Source organism: Haliaeetus leucocephalus, unplaced genomic scaffold, assembly GCF_000737465.1.
Source record: "Haliaeetus leucocephalus isolate CR32 unplaced genomic scaffold, Haliaeetus_leucocephalus-4.0 Scaffold751, whole genome shotgun sequence".
Taxonomy (NCBI): domain Eukaryota; kingdom Metazoa; phylum Chordata; class Aves; order Accipitriformes; family Accipitridae; genus Haliaeetus; species Haliaeetus leucocephalus.
The window spans coordinates 5,297,227-5,321,889 of NW_010973187.1; the positions used below are offsets into that span (position 1 = coordinate 5,297,227).

The following is a 24,663-nucleotide window of genomic DNA, read 5'->3' on the forward strand; positions in this document are numbered from 1 at the left end:
TAACATCACCAGGAACAAACTGCATTAGAGCATAGAAAGTCCACATTCATAAAAATATGATGTTTCCTCAGCAATTCTACAGGCAGTAAAATGGCAAAAGATAGCATTTCTCCTAAGAAAGTCAACTGATTTCAGAATGACCTTATTACTAGGGAGCAAAATCAAGTGCAGACAACTATGCAAAATACCCATAGGGTCTCCATATGTTTTAATTACAGAAATCTTAAGCTAACCTTCCACTCACCTGAACATAACCTGACAAGAACACTGGCCACTGTAGTACATTAAACACTGTCCCCTCTAGCATGAGATGGAGAACACCCAGCCAGAGCCACTGTCTCAAGATAATGTAGGGGGGAAAAAAAGCTCAGCTGACATCCTGAAGTGAGATACGTATGTCTACCTACTTTACAATTAAGCAGCTGAACTGAGGCATCCAATACTAGTGCTGGTTGAATTATAAACAGAGAAGACTGGGTCCTCAGTATTTACATCAAGAATTCAATAATCCATCAGGTGCAATGAATGACCATTACTCTTACAATACCCACAGCTCCTTTTCCCCCTTCTGGAATAAGATGCGTTTCCAAATCACCACCACCACCACCCCCCAACCAAAGACAACGTTAATTTTCATATCCACATTCACATCCTAGGGACTGTATCACAGCACTGAGGGTCTAAGATTATTTCTGGTGTTGCAGGATCAATGATGAGGCTGAGAGAACATAGTACTATAACAGGTCAAACTTTCTTGAACTTTCTTGAACAAAGTGCCGTGTGTTACTACTGAGAACAAAGTGTCACTTCTACAGAGGTATCCCCAGTTGATGCAAGGGGATCTGACAGAGTTGTAAATCACACAGTTGCTGAACTGAAGAAAGCTGATATATGCTTAACGTCTTGGTGTATATTCGGTAAGCCAGTGCTACGGAGTCAATGTCAACATACAAGCTTCATCCATGTCACAAGACTTCTGTGGTAACTCCACAGGCCCCACTGGTCTCATCTTTATCATGACAGGTCTGGAGAAAGAGACAGGCACCTCCTTGAGGAGTCATCTTAGGAATGGCATCCCAATGTTTGGTCCCAGAGGTGCAGAGTGGTGCTGGTCCCTGGCAGTGACCAAGAAGCTCACTGCAACCTCAAACATCTGAACCAGATGAGGCCTTCATGGCTTTCTCGGCTTCACTCCTGTGCAACACAGGCACCTGATCCCTTCACTTGCTAAATTTAAAAGAACAGCAAATAGAGCACTTACCAGGAATGCATCACTTTCTAAGAAATAAAATTACTTCACCTATGGATCAAAGACAGAATTCAAACCTCCCAAGTCTCACAGCAATAGATGTAAATTATAAAGACATTACTGCTTTAAACAAAAAGAATAGGATACAGAATAATCCACCATGCAGAAGAAAATCTGCCTAAGCAGAAAGTGGTTCATCTCTGCAAAGTCACTGGAGGAGCAGACGTGTCCCTGAGCATGTTACAGCCCGTGCTGTAACCCACTCCTCCCTCTGAGGATGAGGGAGGGTTGGGCACCAAGTCCCTACAGGTACTGCCAAGGGAAAATAATGATGTGATCCGCAGTGAGGAGGATTACGTATACTGACACTGTCAATGTTCACTTAGAGTATCATCCACAGAAAGACACAATTATTTATTGATGATAACAAAACTATCTAAAATAGACATGAACTCCTACTGTTACACTTACACCCAGTAAGAAAAAGGCTTTTCATATTTTCTTTTATTCTTTTTCAAGAACAGTTCAGGATAAAGTGTTTGCTATTACACTGTCACCACTGAAAATCTAATGACTGAGAAAAGGCACAGTACAAGAAAGAAGATAAAAAAATTCAGTGAGCTGCTAATGAAAGGAAATTTTAAGATCTTCCAGATCATACAAACCCATTTGTAACTCATCAGCATACTACACTGACCTTTGAAAATTATAAATCTAAAAAAATCTGTCAAAACTTGGTAAAAAAAAAGTATAAATATTACCACTGGTTTCAGTGGGCACAGCAGAAGGCCCTCAGAATATTTTTAGGCCCTCATGAAGTTAAATATTATTAACATAATACACCTATAAGGATGAAGCCAGGTAATAACTATAGGACTATATAAGAATTAGAGACACCACGTAAAAGCACTGTACATACAGCACGGGTAGCCTGTGGGATCCAGAGAATGGTGGATACACCATATACAGAGCCTCCGCTCCCTCATACTGGTGCATCTGTCCCCCGTAGTCCCCAGCCATTCCTTATATCTGCAAGAATATAATAGAAAGAAAAGGCATAACAGGGTGCTTCAAGACCTGAGAGAAGATGGGAGGACATGGCTCAGGGTCTCCACTCCCTCACCCAGGTACAACCCGAGAACTCTGGGCCTTCAGTTCTCCATCATGAAGAACAAACTTCTAAAGTTTAATGGCCATAAGGGCATGATGCAAATGCTTATGTTTAATACAGTTTTTAGAAGGCAGGGTACCACTGCTGAATGGATTACAGTTACAGGCTCTTGTTCCAATCTGTTTTGTAATGTTTATCACTGTAATTAATATATTGTGATAAGCACAAAAGAGATAGTATGAATAAAATTGGATTTCTTAAGGAAGCAAAGATAGAAAGACTTGAAAGTAAAAAGAACCCTCGAAAGCCTAAAGAGAAAATTTTCTAGTCCCCAGTTTTGTTGCCTGCAAAAAGAAATTAAAATTCTAACTTATATTCCCCAATATCCATGTCAGAGGTAAAGGGGAACATCATACAGTTCCCAAAATACGTTTGTGGCTGTATCAACTAAACGATCAACTGGAAAACGGAATTGTAAGTCTTCATTGGAGATGATCCTCCACAAAAATATGAGGACAATATGAAGCAGCAAACAGTCATGCTGCTCCCACTTCATTTTGTGTGGAACACAAAATAAAACAGCAGGTTAAAAAAACCCAAAGTTCTGATACTAAACATTTGTTTGCTAGAGAAAGAATGCATATCCCAGATGGCTGGGAACAAAGAGCTTCCATTAATCCAGCCAGCCCAGGGTTACATTATTCCCTTCCGTTAGGCCACTTAGGTGTGTTCTACGCACTTGAAACAATGCAATTTCATACCTTAACCATTAAAGTGTGTTGATTTTATCTTCAGAAGGAAGGACAGCGGTAGTTTTAACTTTGCAGTCATGAAACCAATGCAAGGAAGCAAAATGGGTAAGTTTCTTTAAAAAGGAGCATTCATTAAAAGTGGCAACATGGGGATGTAAATGCAGAGTTCCTGCTGGTAACACTCCTATGATAAATGCACTAAGAAACCCAGTAGTTGGATGTGATTGCAACCAGCCTATAAATAGACACAATTCCAATTGCTTATATAAATAATGTCTTTGAAAATGATCCATCAGTCATGTTGTGTTCTGATTAAGGAGCCCTGCATGAAAATTGTGAACTGAACAGAAATGCCCCTGAAATTTGCTTCCTCTCATGCACAATACAACCACTTGCCACCTCAATCTCCATCCAACTGAGCACCTTCATTCTCACTGAAATCAGCGGGAGATACTTAGCACATTTTAAAAATAAGGTCTAGCCCTGAATACACAAGCTTCATAAATTCATGACAGAAAATGTAACTCACAGCCAGTTTTAACTTTTGGTAAACAAGCTCTTTCTACTTTATAATTCAACCTTAACACGGAGCTTTTAACCATACATTTTAAAGCTATTTTGTCACATATCTGGTCATTAAACTAAAATCATGTAACACAGAAACTGATTTTGCTTCAGTCTTGGAATTGTCACAGATATTGAAACTTTGCTCAAACTCCAAACAAGAATTACACTACGGTCATAAACAAACCACAAAATATTACATCCTAAAAATTATCTGCCAGAAATTTATGGGTATGTCAGAGTTATGGGTATCATTGGCACTTTTTAGTAACCACAATTATATAAGTCCCGTTACTTAAAGAGTCATTTAATAGAATAAACACATTCTGAAACTCAATAAACTTCTACATTTTATGAAAACTAAGGCTGGTACATTCACTCTAGAAAAATTTGCAATTCAAACCAAACATTTCAAATAAATGTCAGTGCATTATATGACAATTCCAAGAGGTTCCCACTCCCAAATTGATCACCAAAATACTATAAAAATAAAAAATAAAAAAAAAAAAGGTAAATCATTGCCACAGCAACTGACAGAGAAAGCCAGTTAGCAGCCCTGAAACCTTGTCTGCGCTCACAGAATGTGGTGGGTGGACTCTAACTGGATGCCCACCAAAGCCGCTCTATCACTCCCCTCCTCAGCTGCACAGGGGAGAGAAAATACAACGAAAAGCTCGCGGGTCAAGATAAGAACAGGGAGAGATCACTCACCAATTACCATCACAGGCAAAACAGAATCAACTCCGGGAAATTAGTTTCATTTATTACTAATCAAATCAGAGTAGGGTAATGAGAAATAAAACAAATCCTAAGCCATCTTCCCCCCAACTCCTCCCTTCTTCCCAGGCTCAACTCCACTCCCGATTTCTCTACCTGCTGCCCACCAGCAGTGGCGCAGGGGGATGGGGAATGGGGTTTGGGATCAGTTCATCACACGTTGTCTCTGCCGCTCCTTCCTCCTCAGGAGGAGGACTCCTCACTCTTCCCCTGCTCCAGTGTGTGGTCCCTCCCAAGGGAGACAGTCCTCCATGAACCTCTCTGTGAGTCCTTCTCACGGGCTGCAGTTCTTCATGGACTGCTCCAGCATGGGTCCCTTCCACGGCATGCAGTCCTTCAGGCACAGACTGCTCCAGCGTGGGTCCCCCAAAGAGTCACAAGTCCTGACAGAAAACCTGCTCCAGCATGGGCTCCTCTCTCCACGGGGCCACAGGTCCTGCCAGCAGCCTGCTCCAGTGCGGGCTTCCCACGGGGTCACAGCCTCCTTTGGGCATCTGCCTACTTCAGCGTGGGGTCCTCCCCGGGCTGCAGGTGGAGATCTGCTCCCCTGTGGACCTCCCTGGGCTGCAGGGGGACAGCCTGCCTCGCCATGGTCTTCCCCACGGGCTGCAGGGGAATCTCTGCTCCGGCGCCTGGAGCATCTCCTCCCCTCCTTCTGCACTGACCTGGGGGTCTGCAGGGCTGTTTCTCTCACATCCCACTCCCCTCTCTGCTGCAGCTTTCCATTCTTAAATATTTTCTCCCAGAGATGCTACCACCATCACCGACTGGCTTGGCCTTGGCCAGCGGCAGGTCCGTCTTGGAGCCGGCTGGCATTGGCTCTGTCAGACATGGGGGAAGCTTCTAGCAGCTTCTCACAGAAGCCACCCCTGCAGCCCCCCCCACTACCAAAACCTTGCCATGCAAACCCAATACAGAAACTTAAAATGTAATGCAAACAATAGAAACCAACTAAAAACAAAAGAAAAAAATAAGTAAATGTCTACCTGCCACAGGAAATGAAACAGAGTATTACTTTAAGGACAACAAAATTAAGATTTCACAGGAAGTATTGAAAAAGAAAACACATAAGCAATTCTACTTAAAAAGTAAGAATACATAAATGAACAATAGTATGTGACGAAACATATTACAGCTTTTAGGCAAATTTAGCAAATACTATTGCTTAGTGTTTTGTATCTATTATTAGATATATTTTCCAAGCAAATTTCTTTTTTAACAAAATCATGAACATACCCCATGTGCCTGTTAAAGCATCTCTCTACGCTAAGTTACACGCTTAGTATACTACACTAGATTTATCTAATTTAAAAAGCTAGAAAACATAAAATATAAGGTTGTGTGCCATACCTGTACATGTGCACACAGGGCCACAAACATTGTATGACTTAGTATTATACAGATAGAAAAGAAGCATACATATGGTAAAAGCTGCATGCGCGTGAGAGCACATGCATCTGAGCATGCACACATGTATTAGTCCTTTCTCTACTTCGTATACTCTCCTCCATCCACAGACACACTCTGGAGTATTTTGAGACTGCCATGGGCTGACCATCAACCCAGACCAAGACCTCTCTGCTCCATGTATGCTCTTATGCTAGAAGGGCAGGAGTCTTTTTTTATTTATTTTCTTGTCCCTTAGAGTCCACTCTTGTAGCTTATTCCAGGCACACCATTCACAACCATTTGGAGAACAATTACACAGTTTATTTAATTTCTAACTTTTTATTTATTCAAGACACCATTTATACTGCTGCTCTGTTACATCACAAGCACCTGAGCTGTAATTCCCAGTGATCTGGGGTACAGTCCCACATACATTTGTTTATGATCTCCAGCATGTCATGACCAGCTAAATGTACCTGTGAATTCAATTAACTGCTTTTCATGTAGATTTGTCAGGACAGCTTTTTGTTCTGTCAGGTGATAGTAATATTCCATCTTTGGGGGGGCCAGAGCATCTACAGGAATGAATTTATTCCTGTTACTTTCAAATTCAAATCTACAGTTTCTTGACTGCTCCACAGTCGTGTTCAGGAGGTTTAAGCAACTGGCATCCAGAGTCAGGTGTGAGGATACCATGAGCTGCACAACCGCATCAGCAAGTATCGAGTATTAGCATAGTGATACACATGGTTAACACCTCTGTCAGACTGCAGCAAACCAGTCTCTAATAGCAGGCAGTCTTTGTCTCCTTTATGCAGCACAGCTTTTATGTCATCATGCATTTTAATCTTTGTTCCCTTTGAGACCTGGTTCTCTGCAGAGATGGGAATGTGCACAGTGCAGGAAATGAGGATGTCTCACACCCAACAAGACTGCTGCTGGGCACTTGGTGGTAGGCGTACTGCAAAGGATTTGAAACCCCACTTAATTCGTTGACTGTATCAAGAGTAGACTTCCTACTCTCCTCTTCTAGACCCTTACTAACCCAGTGTATCAGCAAATGTCACACTGCGTTAGTCCTCTCGCTCTCTGCTTTGCTACTGTGACAGGTGCCTGATCACAGTTCTCTAACAGCCCTTTTAGTATTTTTCCACACCATCCTTTACATGTGGATTGTGCTTCTTAAGCTGATGCATAAAAATTGTACCACTTCCCTTTCCTCCTTCTTACAGCAGACCAGTTTCTTAGATGGCATATGAAAGAAACCAACTCGGTTGGTTTAATATGGGGCTTATTAAGATCAAGTATGGTGTGCTCCATACTTGTCCTTCCTACGTGGTTTGACTCATGCAAGCAAGAAATTTAATTAGAAAAAGTACAGTCTTCACCAACATGCAACAATGTATCGGTGTCTTTGAGCACTACTGAACCATGACAACAATTTAGATTCTCCTCTATAATTAAGGTCCAACAAACTGATCCCAGGGGCACAACTTGTGAGGGCCTTTTAGATTAGGATCTCATCTTTTTCAGTGTAATTATGCTGCACAGTAGGCGTAAGTATTTCTTTCCTCCTTTCTTAGTTGTCTTGCATCTGTAGAATTCCTCCATACTGACCATGACAAAATGCAATTGACTTCATGTGATGTGCCTAAAAATCCTACAGAACAGGAGGTAAGCCTTACACAGGGATCCATATTTGCCTTGTTTTATATAAATACACACACATACACATTGTTGTCTGCTGATGGCTGATTCTTTGACTTGGTCTATTTGAGCCTAAACCCCTGTCCTGATTTTGGCTGGGATAGAGTTAATTGTCTTCCTAGCAGCTGGTATAGTGTCATGTTTTGGATTTGGTATGAGAAGAATGTTGATAACACACTGATGTTTTCAGTTGTTGCTAAGTAATGTTTAGACTAAGTCAAGGATTTTTCAGCTTCTCATGCCCAGCCAGCAAGAAGGCTGGAGGGGCACAAGAATTTGGGAGGGACACAGCCAGGACAGCCGACCCAAACTGGCCAAAAGGATACTCCATACCATGTGACATCATGCCCAGTGTATAAACTGGGGGGAGTTGGCCTGGGGGGGGGAAATCACTGCTCAGGAACTAACTGGGCATCAGTCAGCAAGTGGTGAGCAAGTACATTGTACATCACTTGTTTTGTATATTTCATTTCTTGTATTATTATTGTAATTTTATTATTGTTACAATTTTCTTCCTGTTCTATTAAACTGTTCTTATCTCAATCCATGAGTTTTACCTTTTTTTCCCCAATTCTCTGCCCCTTCCCAGTGGGTGGCGGGGAAGTGAGCAGCTGCATGGTGCTTAGTTGCTGGCTGGGGTTAAACCACAACAACCCCAAATTGGCGATGGCCAACATTCCCCAGGAATTTATTCCCAAATGGCTAGCATAAATTGGGCTGTTCTTTTAAAATAAAGAATAAGATTAGTGTCTATCTTCCAGTAAAAAAAAAGCCTAAAAAAAATTTGTGTCCCGCATGACTATCTTTGCACAAGTATATTACTACGATGGGACAGACAAAAAAAGAATAAAAGGGTAGGTGTACTCTGCCGTAGACCCACCCAGAATAGATGTGAAAACAGTTCCCAAACCAATGCTAGCAGGAGAAAAGGGAAGAACAATGTCTCTTCCTGTTGCTCACTAGCAAGAATATGAGGAAGCAGAAAGTAATTCTTGTTTAGGACTCCCACCTTTCAGTGTTTTTAGTCCCCAGCTCACAGAGCATACTTTTGCTACAGTACTGCTCCACTCTAAAGCTCTATTTCCAAAACACAGACTGCGATAGCAGGAAAGATCAAGGCTGTACCTTAAAAGATGCACTCATCACTTACTAGACTGCATGCACACGAATTTTAAGGGTATAAACTCCCAGTTTTGTTGCAGCATGTAGCTGATGTTCAGCATGAAAGATGGTTTTGGAGGCTGACTGAAGCTTTGAGATTAGGCTGATGGGGGTCCTTGTGTGACTGGTTATTTGAAACTATATCTCCACATTTTCATTATTTCCTTGTGTATGGAGAGGAGAAAGAGTTAATGTTCCCATTCAGCCTGACACTGAACAAGAAAAGTAAGCAAGGCTTTAACATTTCCACTTAAAATGTATTCCTCTGACAAGTTCATTTTTCTGTATTTTCTGATCAAGTTCTGTTACCTATTCTATGTAACAAATACATACATACAGTTTTCTTCATGAGTGGATTATGGCATATAGCAATTCTTCATTCTGACATGCTCATAATAATTCTTCACAATGATTGTGAAGACACCAGAAAACAATCTCACTTTCACACAAAATGGTGATCAGAACAAGAACAGGAATTATTCACCTTTTTGTTACTGATCTACATCACTAGCTTAAAAACATAACCCTGAAAGATGCATTGCAGTACTATAACAAAATTTTATTATTTTTAAATTTAATTTTCCCTTAAAGAAGAAAAGGGATTTAATTTGGATGAGAGAGATACAAGGAAGAAAAATATTTGTAATATTTATTCAGAGAATTTCTGAAACTAAACCTCAGGAGAGATTTTCAAATTCATGTTCAGTCCTCCTACAATTTTCAGATTTTATACTAAAAAGCTATGTATACCCTGCTTTACACATACACACCACCATTGCCATACAATGGACAAATTCTTCTTCATTTGCCATGTGATCAAGCACCATAGGAGGGAGCAGGACTCTTTCTGACTTACACAGTCAATGTAAGACTGACCCAGAGGGAGAGATCCCGAGTTCAAAATCTGTTAAGGAGATTCCTTAATAGTAAGCTAATAATCAAATGGGACAATCAAGCGGGAGTAAAAATAGTGCACGCAGAAGGATGCCTTCAGTCCCTTACTGCAATATGTCTTTCAATGCTCCACTGTCACTTCATGCTGCTAAAACACCACTACACACAGTACAAAAGCTAGTTATTCATGCTTTGCTCTGCCCCAACTGTTTGTATGCAACAGTCACACAACCATTTCCATTAGTTTCTGATACAATAATAAACCAAACAAATGTAATGCACAGAGTGATGAGCTAGGATCCGCAAGTGTTAAAACACTATATATAATAGTAGGATAGCAATAGTGACTTGCCTAGCACAATTCTAAGTAACTCCATTTGAAAGAGCATACATATACACTAGATTTAAAAATTAGATCTCCAATGACTTTTCAAGAGAGACAACTTTTCAAATCTTTATCTAGAAGAGAAAGCGAGATCTGAAATGAGAAAATGGGCATTGCCTAGTGTTAAAGAAAGCAAATATGTTTCCAAGGTAGCAACAAAACTATTACTGGGATGTACCAATCTGCTTGGCTGGTAAACTTATATGGATGTCCAACACAGAAGTATGAATAACTTTGGGGGCACTTGTAGGACCCACTGACAAGAAAACAAATACTGATTTCAGAGATGCTATCTTTGCTGCCTATATTTGCTTTCTGTATTTCCTCCCATGCTTTAAACTTGTCTATATCCTCCAAACTAGACATTGGAGAAGCGGATCCAAGAGATACATGGTAAAGACACATGAAGCAAAGATGCTGTGGAACAGGATTATGTGGCGGCAGAGGGGTGGGTGCAGGAAATAGGGAGTGTTTGATGATGAGAAAGCCTTGGGCTTGTGCTTTGACAAAGGACATTTTGTTTAAACAACTGAGAAGTACACCCCGCAGTGTGCATCCTACAAAACATATGGAACTTACACAGAGTGTTTAGGAAGCAAAACATCAGGCTGCTGTTCATTTTATACAATGTGCATAAATGGCATCTGGTGTTTTAAACACCACAATATTTAGCAAAGATATTTAAATATATAATTTTCCCCTTTCTTTGACTCCACAGTATTTAGAAGAAGCAGTACTTGCCAAATATTAAGCCAAACTTCAAGGTCAAAGGCCAAGACATTTGTAGTATGGTGTTCTACAAGAAAACTTGCTAAGCAAGATGTTCCACAAATACTGTTATTCCATTTTGAACAACTCACTATGTAAAACATGCCTTCTCTTATTCATCTCTTATTCTCCAGAACAAATCTTCTATAGCACGAAAGTCAAACCACATGAAATCACAGACGGAATGGAATAGTTTTGGAAAACTGGTAAGCAGATACTACAGCCTACAGATTCATGCTCTATCACCTATAGTGGAGGCAGCATACCTCCCCAATAAAAACACAAATGTTGAAGAACAAAATAGCACAGCAACCAAAGCTGAGCTTATCATAGACACAGATACTGTTTTAGAGAAGAAAAATCAGAATTATTAAATAACGACTATCAATACACATCTGGTCCAAAAATAATTTTAAAATCCTCCCTACTTCTTTCAGTAGATGTGCATACTCATTCAAAAAAATAGCAATTATTTCATTTCTTTCAAAATCATGAGTTATGAGCATCCTGATAAAAGCGTTGGAAGATTATTAGCTTCTCTGATCATGTTTAGATTCTGGGGTGTTATTGGGATCGCTGAGATTATCAATGGTGAATGCGAACTTGGAAGCAGATTAAAACAGAAAATATGGTATGACCTACAGGTTGTCAAACATGGGAAAAATTTGTTGTGTGTCAAATGTTAACCAGAGAGAAGAGAGGAAATATTAATGTGAAAAACCTGGCTATAAAATTAAGAGAAATTAAAATACAACAGCAAATAATCTGTATTTTATATCAACTAGCTCACAGCACTCACTGCAATCTGAGAGCATCCATTAAGAAATCTTAGTACATTTATTCAATCATCACTGACACGTGCAAACTACTGCTTGCAGATAAATAACAGCCTTATTTATTGTTATTAATATGAACATTTGGCCTCGTTTCTATAATTATTTTGACAGAAAGTCTGTTTTGTTTGAAAAACCTGTTTTCTCTGGAAATTATTCACTACTACTTACTTACATAGCAAGAAGATGATCTCCTCTTTGTCTATAATGCATTTGTTTGGTCATGAAAGACATATTAGATACTACATTAAAGCATTCCAAGTACGAGAGTGCCAATTACTGGTCTAAAATAAGCGGGGAAAAAATTTAGCTCCTTAGATAGACCTCTATCTAGTCTCAAGCAGAGCAGGAGACTACGCCAACCTGAGTACCTGATAAGGCCGGGGAAGCCAGGCCCTGGCACAGTCCCAAACGGCGATATGGATGAGGCCACACCGCTGGCTGCAGGAAGGGCTTAGCATACAGACACAAGCTCTACTGTGGCATTTTCCCTGTACCCACCTTATTTGCTAGTTACACACATAAAATTAGTTTAAAGGAATTGGTCAGTCAGTCTAACAGCTCTATACCTTGCTAGGATATCTGAGCTCTTCATCAAACTGACTGGGCAATAGCCCATTAAGATCAATTTGATTCGTATTTCAACACCAATCTCCAGTTTATGTTTCATATATCTGAAAAAAACTACGGTGATTAATTTTATTGATACAAAACTATATGGAGAATACTTCCCAAAGGTAATACTAAAACAGCAGGAAAAATTACAATTTCCCATAAAGGGGTGTATGCAGTAATCTGTGAACGCAAAACACATTTATTACTCTCGTATTTTCTAAAAAGGTTGCTATCTAGCTTTACCAAATTGCACAGTTTAAAAATAATTACTCTGTACATTTTAGTCAGTCTATAAAATGCAGTCTAGAAATATGTGCTCACAAGGACATCTAAACAAACACAGAAACACAGATGAAACCTCAAGAAATAATCTAAATCAACCCTGTGCACTGCTGCAGTATGAATTACACCTTTATCCCTGCAGAAAAGCATCTCATCTTTCTTTAAAACTTCTGAGAGAACACAACATTCCTCAGCAGTTTAGTCTATTGCTTCACTAAGTGTTTAGTTAGAATGTTTTCCCCAAAGCATAGCCTAAATACTTGTGTGCGAAAAAATTAGGCCAATCACTATCAGTTTATTTCCATCCTTCCCTGCCACCTCCTTGGGACAAATATTGATAGGCCTCTGTCGTGGTTTAACCCCAGCCAGCAACTAAGCACCACGCAGCTGCTCACTCACTCCCCCCCACACCCAGTGGGATGGGGGAGAAAATCGGGAAAAGAAGTAAAACCCGCGGGTCGAGATAAGAACGGTTTAATAGAACAGAAAAGAAGAAACTGATAATGATAATACTAATAAAATGACAACAGTAATAATAAAAGGATTGGAATGTACAAATGATGCCCCATGCAATTGCTCACCACCCGCCGATCGACGCCCAGTTAGTCCCTGAGCGGCAATCCCCCTCACACCCACTCCCCCCAGTTTATATTATATACTAGATGTGGCATCCCATGGTATGGAATACCCCGTTGGCCAGTTTGGGTCAGGTGCCCTGGCTGTGTCCTGTGCCAACTTCTTGTGCCCCTCCAGCTTTCTCACTGGCTGGGCATGAGAAGCTGAAAAATCCTTGACTTCAGTCTAAACATTACTTAGCAACAACTGAAAACATCAGTGTGTTATCAACATTCTTCAGATACTGAACTCAAAACATAGCACTGTACCAGCTACTAGGAAGACAGTTAACTCTATCCCAGCTGAAACTAGGACAGCCTCTCTATAGCAACCTATGGCACAGCACAAGATTTACATATTTATTCCTACCATCACCCCTCCCTCCCTTCCTTCTCTTGCCTTCTTTCCTCCCTTCCTCCACCACCTCAACCTTTGCCTGATAGTATACTAAATCTTTTTTTATTAAGCTTAGTGTTAAAGTGTTATGGCAAAACAGCTTAAGCATAGCCATATCTAAAATCTAGCATGACATTGACTTGCAACAGTTAGCCTATTTCTGTAACTTTGCTCCATAAATGGGCTCTGAAAAATTTTTTTTCAACCTCTACTGATGATCTATACAAGGAAACACTTTGATACAACCTGCTAGAATCTGTTTCAGATTTTGGAGATTTAATAAAGGAATAAGTGAATGTTGAAAGTGAACTAAAAACATTCCAGAAGTAACGTACAGATAGCCTAAATTCTGTTTTCTTTTGAATAAATACTACCGTCCAACTATACACTGTAGTATGGAACAGTTACGGTATAGATGCAATGCAATCTAGAGAAGAAAGTTTCACAGGCAGAATCTTTCACTAGAACAGCTAAAACAACTGAACCAGGAAGGAGGCAGACAAGCTTCTGAGCACATAAGCTCTTCTTCAGATCTGTATGAAAAGCAACAAATCTCAAGGCAACACTAGGTCAGGAACAAGTACTCCAAGTTTTACGTCATGATGTTATTTTATTAGACATTCTGAACAAAAACAATGGTTAGCACTGGGAAGCAAATGTGCATGCTCTCTAAGCATCCCTAAGCCTATATTACGACATCATTTTTCTACTGGAACTTTTCTCAAATTTCCAGAAAATATAAGAGGAGACTAGACAGAGCAAATTAAACTCTTGTTTTTGTGACCGTCTCATTTGCAGCAGAACTTGTAAAGTGCACAGCAAATAAGCTACACAAGAGAAACTAAAGAAAGGAAGCTGGATCACTTAGTTATGGATTGGGTGGGAAGCAGCTTTTCTCGCTAACTTTCCACAGACTCAAAAGTGTTGTGGGGCAGGCCACTGAAATCAGTTCTCCATTCTCAAGAGTTAAACATGTGCTTGCAGCAGGACAAGGACCAAACCGAAGCACAGCACTCTCCCTGACCCATTGGCTATAACATGCCTACTGCTCAGTGCACCATGGCCATATTGTTATACAGCAGCCTAAGCTCAGTCCAGAGACAAGTCCCACCAGCTCTTGTAACACCTGATATCGGAGGCTACTCTTGGGAAAACTCTGGCTCACTTCTACCTGTGACATTGGCCATGGGATGACCCTGGAAGAGTGGACAGAATATACGAGTTGCAAGTTTCACTATGGCACACAGAAAAAAATCCAGTATAGACATACCACAGGGCAAAGAGATATAATCACCTTATCTTTAAACTGCTGTGCACATACAATTACAGCTATACTCCATAGGAGTTATGATGCCAAGTGCTTCATGGAAAGAAAACAGGGATTTCATGTAGGGCATTCCATATCTGATGCAGGCAAAATTAGTGATACACATTCTGACTTGCATATTGATGCTCCAGTTCCTATAAGCTCAGGATACTCCTCATTTGTTAACGGAAATGGGCATTGGCTAATTCCTCGAGGTTCACGAAGGATTTAAGTGTTACAATGATGGTAACTGTAAGAGAGACCATGACAAGGAAAGACAATATTCTCTGTAAGGACTGGAGAGTACAGACTATACAATCCATATGTGCAAAAATCACAAAATAAAGAAGGGAGTATGTTCTCAGCAATTAGCGATTGAGGCAGCTGCTATTACAGAATATGGTGGAAGAGGCACGGCTGCGGAGGAAAGCTGCATGAAACAGAAGCAGGACTGCCTTGCAAGAGGAGCAGTAAGTAAATGAAGGGCATGTCCACTCACACAATGCACGGTACATGTCTGCACCCATGTACAGCTGCAGCTCCATGGAAGTCAGCACAGGCTAACAATCCCTTCAGCAGGCTGAATTTAGGTAGATATTCTGTTTCTGTGACCTCCACTAAGCCACAACTTGCCACACTGATGTGCTACCATAAGCTTAGGTGCCTTCTTTACTGTGCTCTGCCATGCAATGTAGATCCACTGTAAAGTTCTGACAGTACTTTTTCTTCTGGTTTTCCTCACCACTACAATGGCAGCCTTAGTGCTTAACTGAGTTTTAGTATTAGATGCTACTATATGTCAGCTGACTATGTCCCTGTTTATTTAAAAAACTTGAAGGATTGGGCATTTTAAGTTATGTACTTACTACATGCATGTAGAAAAGAACAAAGATGAATCCAACATCACTTGAATTCAGTTTGGGGGTTATTCATCACTCAGAACAAGCAGAACAAGCAACTCTGCTTGAAGAACTACACTGGAATTACTGGTTCATCAATAAAGTTCTTTATTCTTCTTCCTTCTGTCACTATAACTTGATATGCTTCTACAACAACACTGCCTCCTACCTGAGCATTTCAAAGGGGAGTTTACAGTTACTTCATTCCTCACCATTATTTTTGGTACAACTCCAGCTTCTGCCTTACTGTATAAAAGGGAGTAACACTTCATTTCAGTTAGCCGCCCTTCTCTGACAATTTTTAATGTGCCATAGGAAAGTGGGTGCCAATCCCTAAGAAAATCTCAGTATAATTCAAGCAGATTGAAATTACAAATTAAATCTTGTTCCCAGGGGCATATACTATTCTTGGCTAACATTATTGATTTGCTCTTCCTAAATACTAGTTTATAGTTAACAATTGAATTTAATATCACCTATGTTCTTCCATACTTGTAATTTCAGAAAGCAGTTACCCATTCCTTCACTAACAGGACTCCCATGGTCTAAATTCAGTAAAATTCCTCAGTGTTTCTTAAGTAGGTTGTCACATTTTCTGTAGAAATCATTGAACTGAAAACTAGCAGTAATACATGTAAATGCTACTGTGGGCATGACTAATCCACAGTCCACACAACTGTTCAGAATAAGAAAGCCCGAAACTTTTATCACTTTTTTCCTAATGGCACCTTACACAAAGATGAAGAACAGATAAATTGTTCTGGCAAATTTGCTCCCAGATTTTCCTTTTTATGAGGGCTGTGCAGAACCTCCCCTCCTCCTATCTGAATGCATGCCAAAATGCAGGCATCTATCATATGCCAGGCAGAGGCGTGAGCCCTCTGCGTCAGACGGGGAGAGCTGAGAACACCCATCCCCACGGCTGCGTGGCGTGGGCACAGCCAACACGAGCAGGAAGGGCCACAGGCCAGTCACACCAAAGGGACAGCCCTGTAGCGTGACTTGTGTGTGACAAAGCGTGCATGCCAGTGTCCGGTCTCTGATGAAGTGGCACGGTCCTGCTCCCAGCTGTGCAGTCACAGGGCTTGGAGGTCTGACAGGAAGCCCACCACCGATGTCATCATTACACATAATGATGCTATAAAGTACTCACTAACTTGTTTGTGAAGTGTTTCACTCTGTGTATGTAGTATTTTAATAAAAACAACTAGCTTATGGGGCTTTGAAATTAATCAGTTGTTTTGATTAAAAGATTTACTTATTTCTGAAAATTCTAAAACAACTGAAAATGTCATAGGTTTCCTGTTAAATGTTTTCTGCTGACTCAGTTTAACAGGAAATATTTCTAACCTGCAGAAATTCTTGCTGGAAAATATTTGAATAATTGCAAGGCTTGAGCAGAAGTGAACTAAAACAACTTCTCTACCAATTCAAATTAAATATCATCTGTGTTAGACAAGTCCATTATCACACCTTTTGGGCATCTCAAGCAATTAAGAATAAAGAGAATGTTGCACCTCCTTCTTTCTCTTCAAACTGTTGACGCTTTGTAAGTCTAAAATTTGTAGAGTTAAGTAAAATGAGTTTTGGTTCTCAGAGAAACTTCCATATTTCTGTAAAAAGGGGAGGAAGAAAAAAAAAAGAAAAAATAATAATATTTGTTGCACAGAGATGTCCTCTAGTATCATGTGAGATTCTCTCTCTTAGGTTGATGGCTGATGCAGCAGGTGTATAATGTAAGCATCAATTTACTTGTAATGTGTTTCTCTCTTTTCTTTGGAGAGGTCATTACCAGCACTCACAGTGAAGAAGCCTGAAAGTTTTCACCTTCTCTGCTTCCTTCTGTTCTTTCCACATTAGTGGTATCTCCTTGATTGCAAGTTTATTCCAGATAGACCTAAGCCAGTTTCTCCCTGGATGTTCAGCACTTACATACTCTGCCTGTTGACTATGTTTAAATTATTTTTGTTAGAGCTTTGTGAAGATGCTGGCAAATAATAAAGCTACTTTCCTTTCCCATTTGGTTGAGAGAACAAATTTAAAACTTCATTTATTTCCTTTCCACAGGACGAAAATGGTATTTTGAAATTAGATATTGTTTGAGGGAGAGGAATGAGGAAGTTATCTCTGTTGTTAATACAAGATGCCCCACAGAAGCCCTTGAGCCTATCTACCAGTTCTTCTTAGCTTAAGAAGGCTAACTCACAGCAACCTCAGTTAGGTTCTCTTCATGCTTTCAGAAGCTTAAGTAAATACATAACTGAAGTAACTTTACAGACCATCATCTATTTCTTAATTAAGACAGTATTACACATTTGTATATAACACTAGTAAATGGGTATAAATAGCCTCCATAAATGGTATCTATCAAGTATAAATTTAAGCTCATTCTGTAGCAAACCCATGTGGGTTTTGTTGCATTATTCTAAACTCCTGCCAGCATTTAATGAGATAATTTACTTGTTTATCTGTCCATCAAGATGCTGAAAAAGCAGGAACCCAATGCTTCTGCTAACATACAGAACCACATTTGCTTTCTATCCCTAGGTATCTCATACTTAGATGGATGAAAACTAATCTCATCCATAGCAAGAAACTATCTGTCTATATTCAGAAACTGCACCTCTTGGCTACCTCAACTTGTTCAGGAATTTCTACTCATTTTTCACTTCATGAACATACTCACAGCTTTCTCTTCCACTTCATGCTGCTTCTACCTCCATGCCCCCCTTTCTTCCCATCCAAGTTTCTTGGTTGCCTCAGCAGTTTTTCTCCTTTCTCTTCATCTCAGTCCCACCAGATTTTAAAAGAAAAATTAAGGATTAAATACTTGCAGCTGTCTCATTCATTGTTCATTCTAGCTCTATAAAGTATTTTTAATCTCCTCTTCTTGCTAAACTCCTCTATTTAAGACTATAATATCTATTATTCTTTGTGCATAGCCTAGAACAGTGGAGTGCATTATTAACTAGCCCATAAGTAGCTATGTCATCAGCACTATGGTATATATGTATTTTATGTATAGAGCCCACATTGCATATATACACACCTATGCATAAACACATAGAAGAGGTACTAAATCAGGTAGCTCAATAAATTTTAAGAATTTAAATTCAAGAACAATTAATTGATCCTAGCTTACTTATGCCTTTATCCTCTACATACCAATGACAGTACATTAATATATTCACAGCATGTTAACAGGAACAGCTGTTAAATAATAAATGCCTTACTTTATTATTTTCAGCAGGTGCTTCGGCAATTAAACTCTGGCTGCTTAATTTCTAGCTCAGTTAGGAAAAATAACTATATCTTATGCCACCAAGTAAAATACTAGGCATTATCCAAAGAATAACAGAAACATCAAAATCAAGATATCCACTGTAGAGAATTATTGTTCTTTGTGAAGAAATATGCGTCATCTCCTGGCTTCTCTGTGTTTATCACTGCAAGAGCTCAAAAAGCAGCAGATATCATTGGATGTTTTCCTCAACTCATGTCAGTCGTTCAGCTCTTTCTCCATCCCGCCACTGGCTAAAGGCAGCCACTAATACCCCTCTTTCAGATGTAGTTATTTGGGAGCCACAGCACAGGTCAGTTGGGAGATGCAATAAAAATCAACACACGAAAACCTCCTGTACTTCTATTTTCTCTAAATCAACGCACCCTCAGGCAGCACAATTCCTAGGTCTATGCAAGGGAAGTAGAGACAACCTATGGGCAGAGGCGTGACAAAAGTAGGGACACTAAAATCTCTCTGAATAAGTCTGCAGTATCACCAGATCAGATTCAATGTGAAACCACATGCTACAACTAACTCTCTGAATATTCGTCATTAACTTGGAGTAATGTTCATCAGAAGCAAATCTTCAAAACCACTCAAGAATCAACAATCTTGCACATTTCAAATTTTACAACAGCTCTTAGCTAAATAGCCCAAAATTAAGAGAAATCCATATTTGAGAAAAACCTTACGTTTCATTTGGTCAGCCTCTCATTTCCTAAACATGAGAATCAACTTTGATTACAGAATGCTATTAAGCTACCAAGCATAAAAAAACCAGCTACTCTCTGGCTTTTCCACTTGCAACGTATCTTGACTACCTTAATGTATCCAAACAATTGTTCAATTTAAAAAAAAGTATCTAAAAATATGGTTAGGACTGCAAACATCAGTGCAAAATGTTTGTATTATCAGCATAGTCTGTTTCATATTTTTAATTTTATATTTTATCAATCAAGTTTCTTAAATGAACTGTACCACTCCAGTAGTCATTTAGTATTTAAGAAGAAAAGTAAGAACTACCACCTTTCATGCACTTTCTTGTATGAAAAATAATTATTTTGACTATTAAAGCTGCCAGAAACATAATAAAATAGTACAAGTAGACTGCAGGATTACCTTGTTCCAGCTTGAAGTTTATCAAATTATTTATATCGGGACCATACCATACAATTTGACTCATTATTCTGAATAAGATAACTCTATTTTACCTCTCCACAAGACCAAAACACAAGAAATATTAACTGACCATGGAAATTACTTCCCAAATAATTGTGTGAAAATTTCAGGCTCCTAACATGTTTTAGTTTCCTTTTAAAGGAACATTTAAAAGAACTGATTTTTTTTCCTGAGCAAGTATTAGCTTTTCAAACAATGAAACTCTCCTACTGAAATGCAAAAGCTTATCACACATCTGTTATAAGGACTGCATTCATTAAAGTCAACTATCAATCAGTCACAGTAAAACTTTCCTTAAAACATGCAACATAATCTGCATAAAGTCCTGCTCACTGTTACTGAGTGTTAGTTAACAAATCATTCCTTTCATTTCATGCTATAGTACCTCATGAAGTATTATCATTACTTAAAACATGAGAATACTTGGAATTCATTACATTTTCTTACTTTGTGCTACATACGCTATGCACCAATCCTGCAAACGCAAACCTCCATTTTCGTACAGTTCTTCGGTAATCCTGAAGATCCCCGCTAATATTTTTATACTGACAAGGAACTATCTGACTGAGGTTGTAACTGGCAAAAGTAGAAGTCTGGATAGATTTACTGCATTATGGAATACAAACTTTATTACATTTACTAGAAATGATCTGCAGTTGAAAACAGAAAGCGTTTTATAGTTAGATTTTAAACTTAGCATACTGAGATGACTAGGAACAACGCACATCTCCTGCTCTGCTGACTCTTATGAGTCAGTCATGAGACTCATTACACTCAGTGGTGGCTTTTACACCCCACTTTCAGATTCATAGTATTTCAAACAAATCAGACTTAGGTTCTGGGCCTCATGCTTCAAGAGAAAAAGCCCTCAAAAATGAAGCCTAAAGGCTATGATAAAGCAGAACATTAAGAGGAGGCCAAGAATACTAATTTTTAATGATACGTCATTTGGAAGGATCTGTTACGTGTAATGGAATAAAGTGAATAGTCCTCTGAGCCGGCACAAACCAAGTTAACTTGAAGAATACACAAATCGGCACCAAGCTAGGCAGGCGCACTCCTAGCAGAACACACCGCCGCCATGGCAATGCTGCTTCTAGGACTTGATCTGCCAGCTCCGCACAGCAGAACAATGCACCGTGTACACAAACCAGCTCGGTTTTGGAAAACACAGGCAGATTTCTAGCATGGTTGTACATTTTCTCATGCATAGATCATCACCAAATTGCTGTTTCAGGCTGTCTGTGAAGTAAGCAAGACAACCCTGCAACAGATTACATTCAGTTCTTGCTTTCAAAGTTCAGTTCCATCAGGACTAGAATTATTTTCGTTAAAGGAAAAAAGAAAAGATTAGGTTTTTCATAAATTCCACAGCAACAAGAAGGCTTCATGCAAGTTCTGTGACCTGAAACCTTGGCTACATTTTTTAGTAAACCAGATAATAAATTTGAGGTAAACCTAGTCAGTCATCTTTAAAGAAATCTGACTAATGTCATATTATGTTTTACATGACAATCACCGTCAGCATTATGTTTCAACTATTACGTAGACCAATGAAACATGCAACTTTATCCAACCTACCTGATGCCCGTCTGGTGAATCGGTTTATCACTGGAGCTGAAAGAAAACATGACATTTCAGTTAGATTTTTTTTTTTTTAATAGTCTAACACACTTTAAATGTAACAATGTTATACTTCATTCAAAGTGCAACAACTACAAAAATCTGTTAATTGTTATTTTTGTATCTTTATAGAAACCCATGTTAACATCATACACATTTAAACTTTTAGCAGCTTTGCAAAAGATATGGTAGATAGTAACCAGTAAGCTTTCAAGACCATTTTCAGCTTCTTAAGAGTTACTGTTACTTATTGCTGTTCACTACTGGCTGTGAAATATTTAGATCTGCATTGCCATTATGTACTGAGAGCACAGAAATTAGCATCTTGCAAACAATGACGCAAGCAGGGATTAAAAAAAGGTGTAAAAAAATTAATTTTACTTTTACAAAATATACCTATTAGAAATCTGGCACCAAAGATACTCCTATAGAGGAAAACGCTAATTTACAATCCCATCTGAAAGATCAACTTTTGCTTTGACTAACCTTTAGAACTCCTTGGGTAAGCCAATAACAATGCCAACTCCCGCCCAAACCCCAGTTTTACAGTGCAAATGACTATTTTGCACTGTGCCATCTTGGCACATCTCCAACTGCGTGCTGCAGACATTTGGAAACGACAGGAGTCTGATTCCAACTGGGAGAGATCACAAAATACATCTTAAAACACACAATTTTGCCTCTATTTAATTTCCAGGTTTACCAGCTTCTTCAAGAGCTACTAGAGATAAAATAGATAAAGAAATAAAGTTTCATGTTTTGCCTTCCAAATACAACCTTCAGCCTGTTTCTAATTAGTATAAAACACTGGTCTTGAACTCCACTTTCATGTGATACATTAACTGCTGGAATAAACAGTAAGAAGAAAATCTGAATGACCTAATTTCAAATGTGGGCAGCAGCTACATTAAAAATGTATGCCCTTACAGTGCTTATTAATATTCAACCTTAAAAATTGCTCTTGATGTTTACACGGAATTGAAAAATGAAAAATATTGAACATTTTTATTTTATCCCACTTAATTTTACATGGGAGTTATGCATTGTTTCTTGAACATCTAAGCCAAGATAAAGAGAAAAAAATTGCTGAGAAAACAGGAAAGACAGTAACAGCTTGAGATGCAAACTGACTTTTTATTCCTTTGGGGAGAAAAAAAACAGAGCAAAGCTACAGTTTCTGAACCACAGTTTCAGATGGTTTGTGCAAGCACATACAGTAGTGACAGGTCCAAGTGGCAAGAAATACACTGGGAAACCTGTCTACAGCAGTTCAGAGTGCTAGTCATGAACAAGGAAACCTCTGGTGAATAAGCTATCACAAACTCCAAACATATATATAAACAAACAAGAGAGTAACATAACCAGCAAAGTAATTTTTAAACATGAATTCTAATTCCCCCCAACAATTTATATTTTCTTTTAAATAAAAAGACAAGAAATTTAGACACATTTTTTATTAGAGCAGACACCATATTTTATGCAACTACTGTTTTGCAACACAGGGGGCTATTTCATTCCTCAAAACTGTTCCTTTTGTCACTAGGGTTACAAGCCAAATTGATTTTAGGACACTAGTCATGACTGTCACCATCAGATGGCTGAGCTGTTACCTCTAGCATGTAAATTAGCAGCAGTTCTCAGCAGATGTGCTCATATAAAACAAATATTTGGAATCCGACACATTTCTAACAAGAAAGCATAAAACAGTGCTCTGCTCCCATTCAAAAGTTTTCCCCAAACTCAGGGAGGGTATTTGGCTTTGGCTGTCAGTTCTGTACACCACCTGAAGACAGGGAGATTCTACTCCTCTAGACAACTACCTCAGCACATTTTGCCAACAGAAAAAAATAATATGACATTAAAAAAAGAACATCTAAGACAAAACTAACATAATTTGGAGACTACTTCTCTTTGAAACATGTTACTGGAACTGTTGAAGAGACAAGTCCTTTTTCAGCTACTTCCAGCTACATACTCCTAAATTCACTCTTTTATTTGGCTGCAGGGAGCTTAGTTTATTTTATAATAAATTTTACAAATTATTTACTGTTAGGAAAAAAAAAGGAAAAAAAATAGCAAGAATGTCAGAACCTTGATAAGCAACTATTTTTGAGCTCATGTGAATAATCAGTGTTTGAGCAGCAACTAGGCGAAGCCTTCTTCCCCAGACTTGGATTTCATGAAGGTCATCCAAATGTGTTACTAGGAGATTTAGAAGCAGCACCCACAGTTCTTTGCTATGGAGCAAACTAACTACTCTCTATTTCTCTTGTAGCAACTCACAATATACTTTTGTTGCCTATAAAGACAGAAGCCTTAGCTTAAAAGAAGGTCTCAGAGAATCATCAGCCCCTGTCGTGGTTTAACCCCAGGTGGCAACTGAGCACCACCCAGCTGCTCACTCACCTCCCTCACAGTGGGATGGGGGAGAGAATCAGAAGGGTAAAAGTAAGAAAACTTGTGGGCTGGGATAAAGACAGTTTAATAGGTAAAGCAAAAGCCACGCACGCAAGCAAAGCAAAAAAAGGAATTCATTCCCCACTTCCCATGGGCAGGCAGGTGTTCAGCCATCTCCAGGAAAGCAGGGCTCCATCATGCTAAGTAACAGTCACTTGGGAAGACAAACGACATCACTTCGAACATCCCATCCCCTCCCCCCGCCTTCCTTCTTCTTCCCCCAGCTTTATATGCTGAGCATGACGTCCTATGGTCTGGAATATCCCTCTGGTCAGTCGGGGTCAGCTGTCCCGGCTGTGTCCCCTCCCAACTCCTTGTGCCCCCCCAGCCTCCTCGCTGGTGGGGTGGGGTGAGGAGCAGAAAAGCCCTTGGCTCTGGGTAAGCAGGGCTCAGCAGTAACCAAAACATCCCTGTGTTA

General features: G+C 39.3%; 1 protein-coding gene across 1 annotated transcript in view; it reads right to left on the reverse strand.

Moving 5' to 3' along the window:
• The window catches only part of PRKAR2B (protein kinase, cAMP-dependent, regulatory, type II, beta), a 98,013-nt gene that overhangs the window by 40,788 nt on the left and 32,562 nt on the right, over window positions 1-24,663 (reverse strand). Inside the window, exon 3 of the mRNA XM_010581091.1 lies at window positions 21,747-21,782. Coding sequence (XP_010579393.1) covers window positions 21,747-21,782 — 36 coding nt within the window. The remainder of the gene's footprint in view (window positions 1-21,746; window positions 21,783-24,663) is intronic.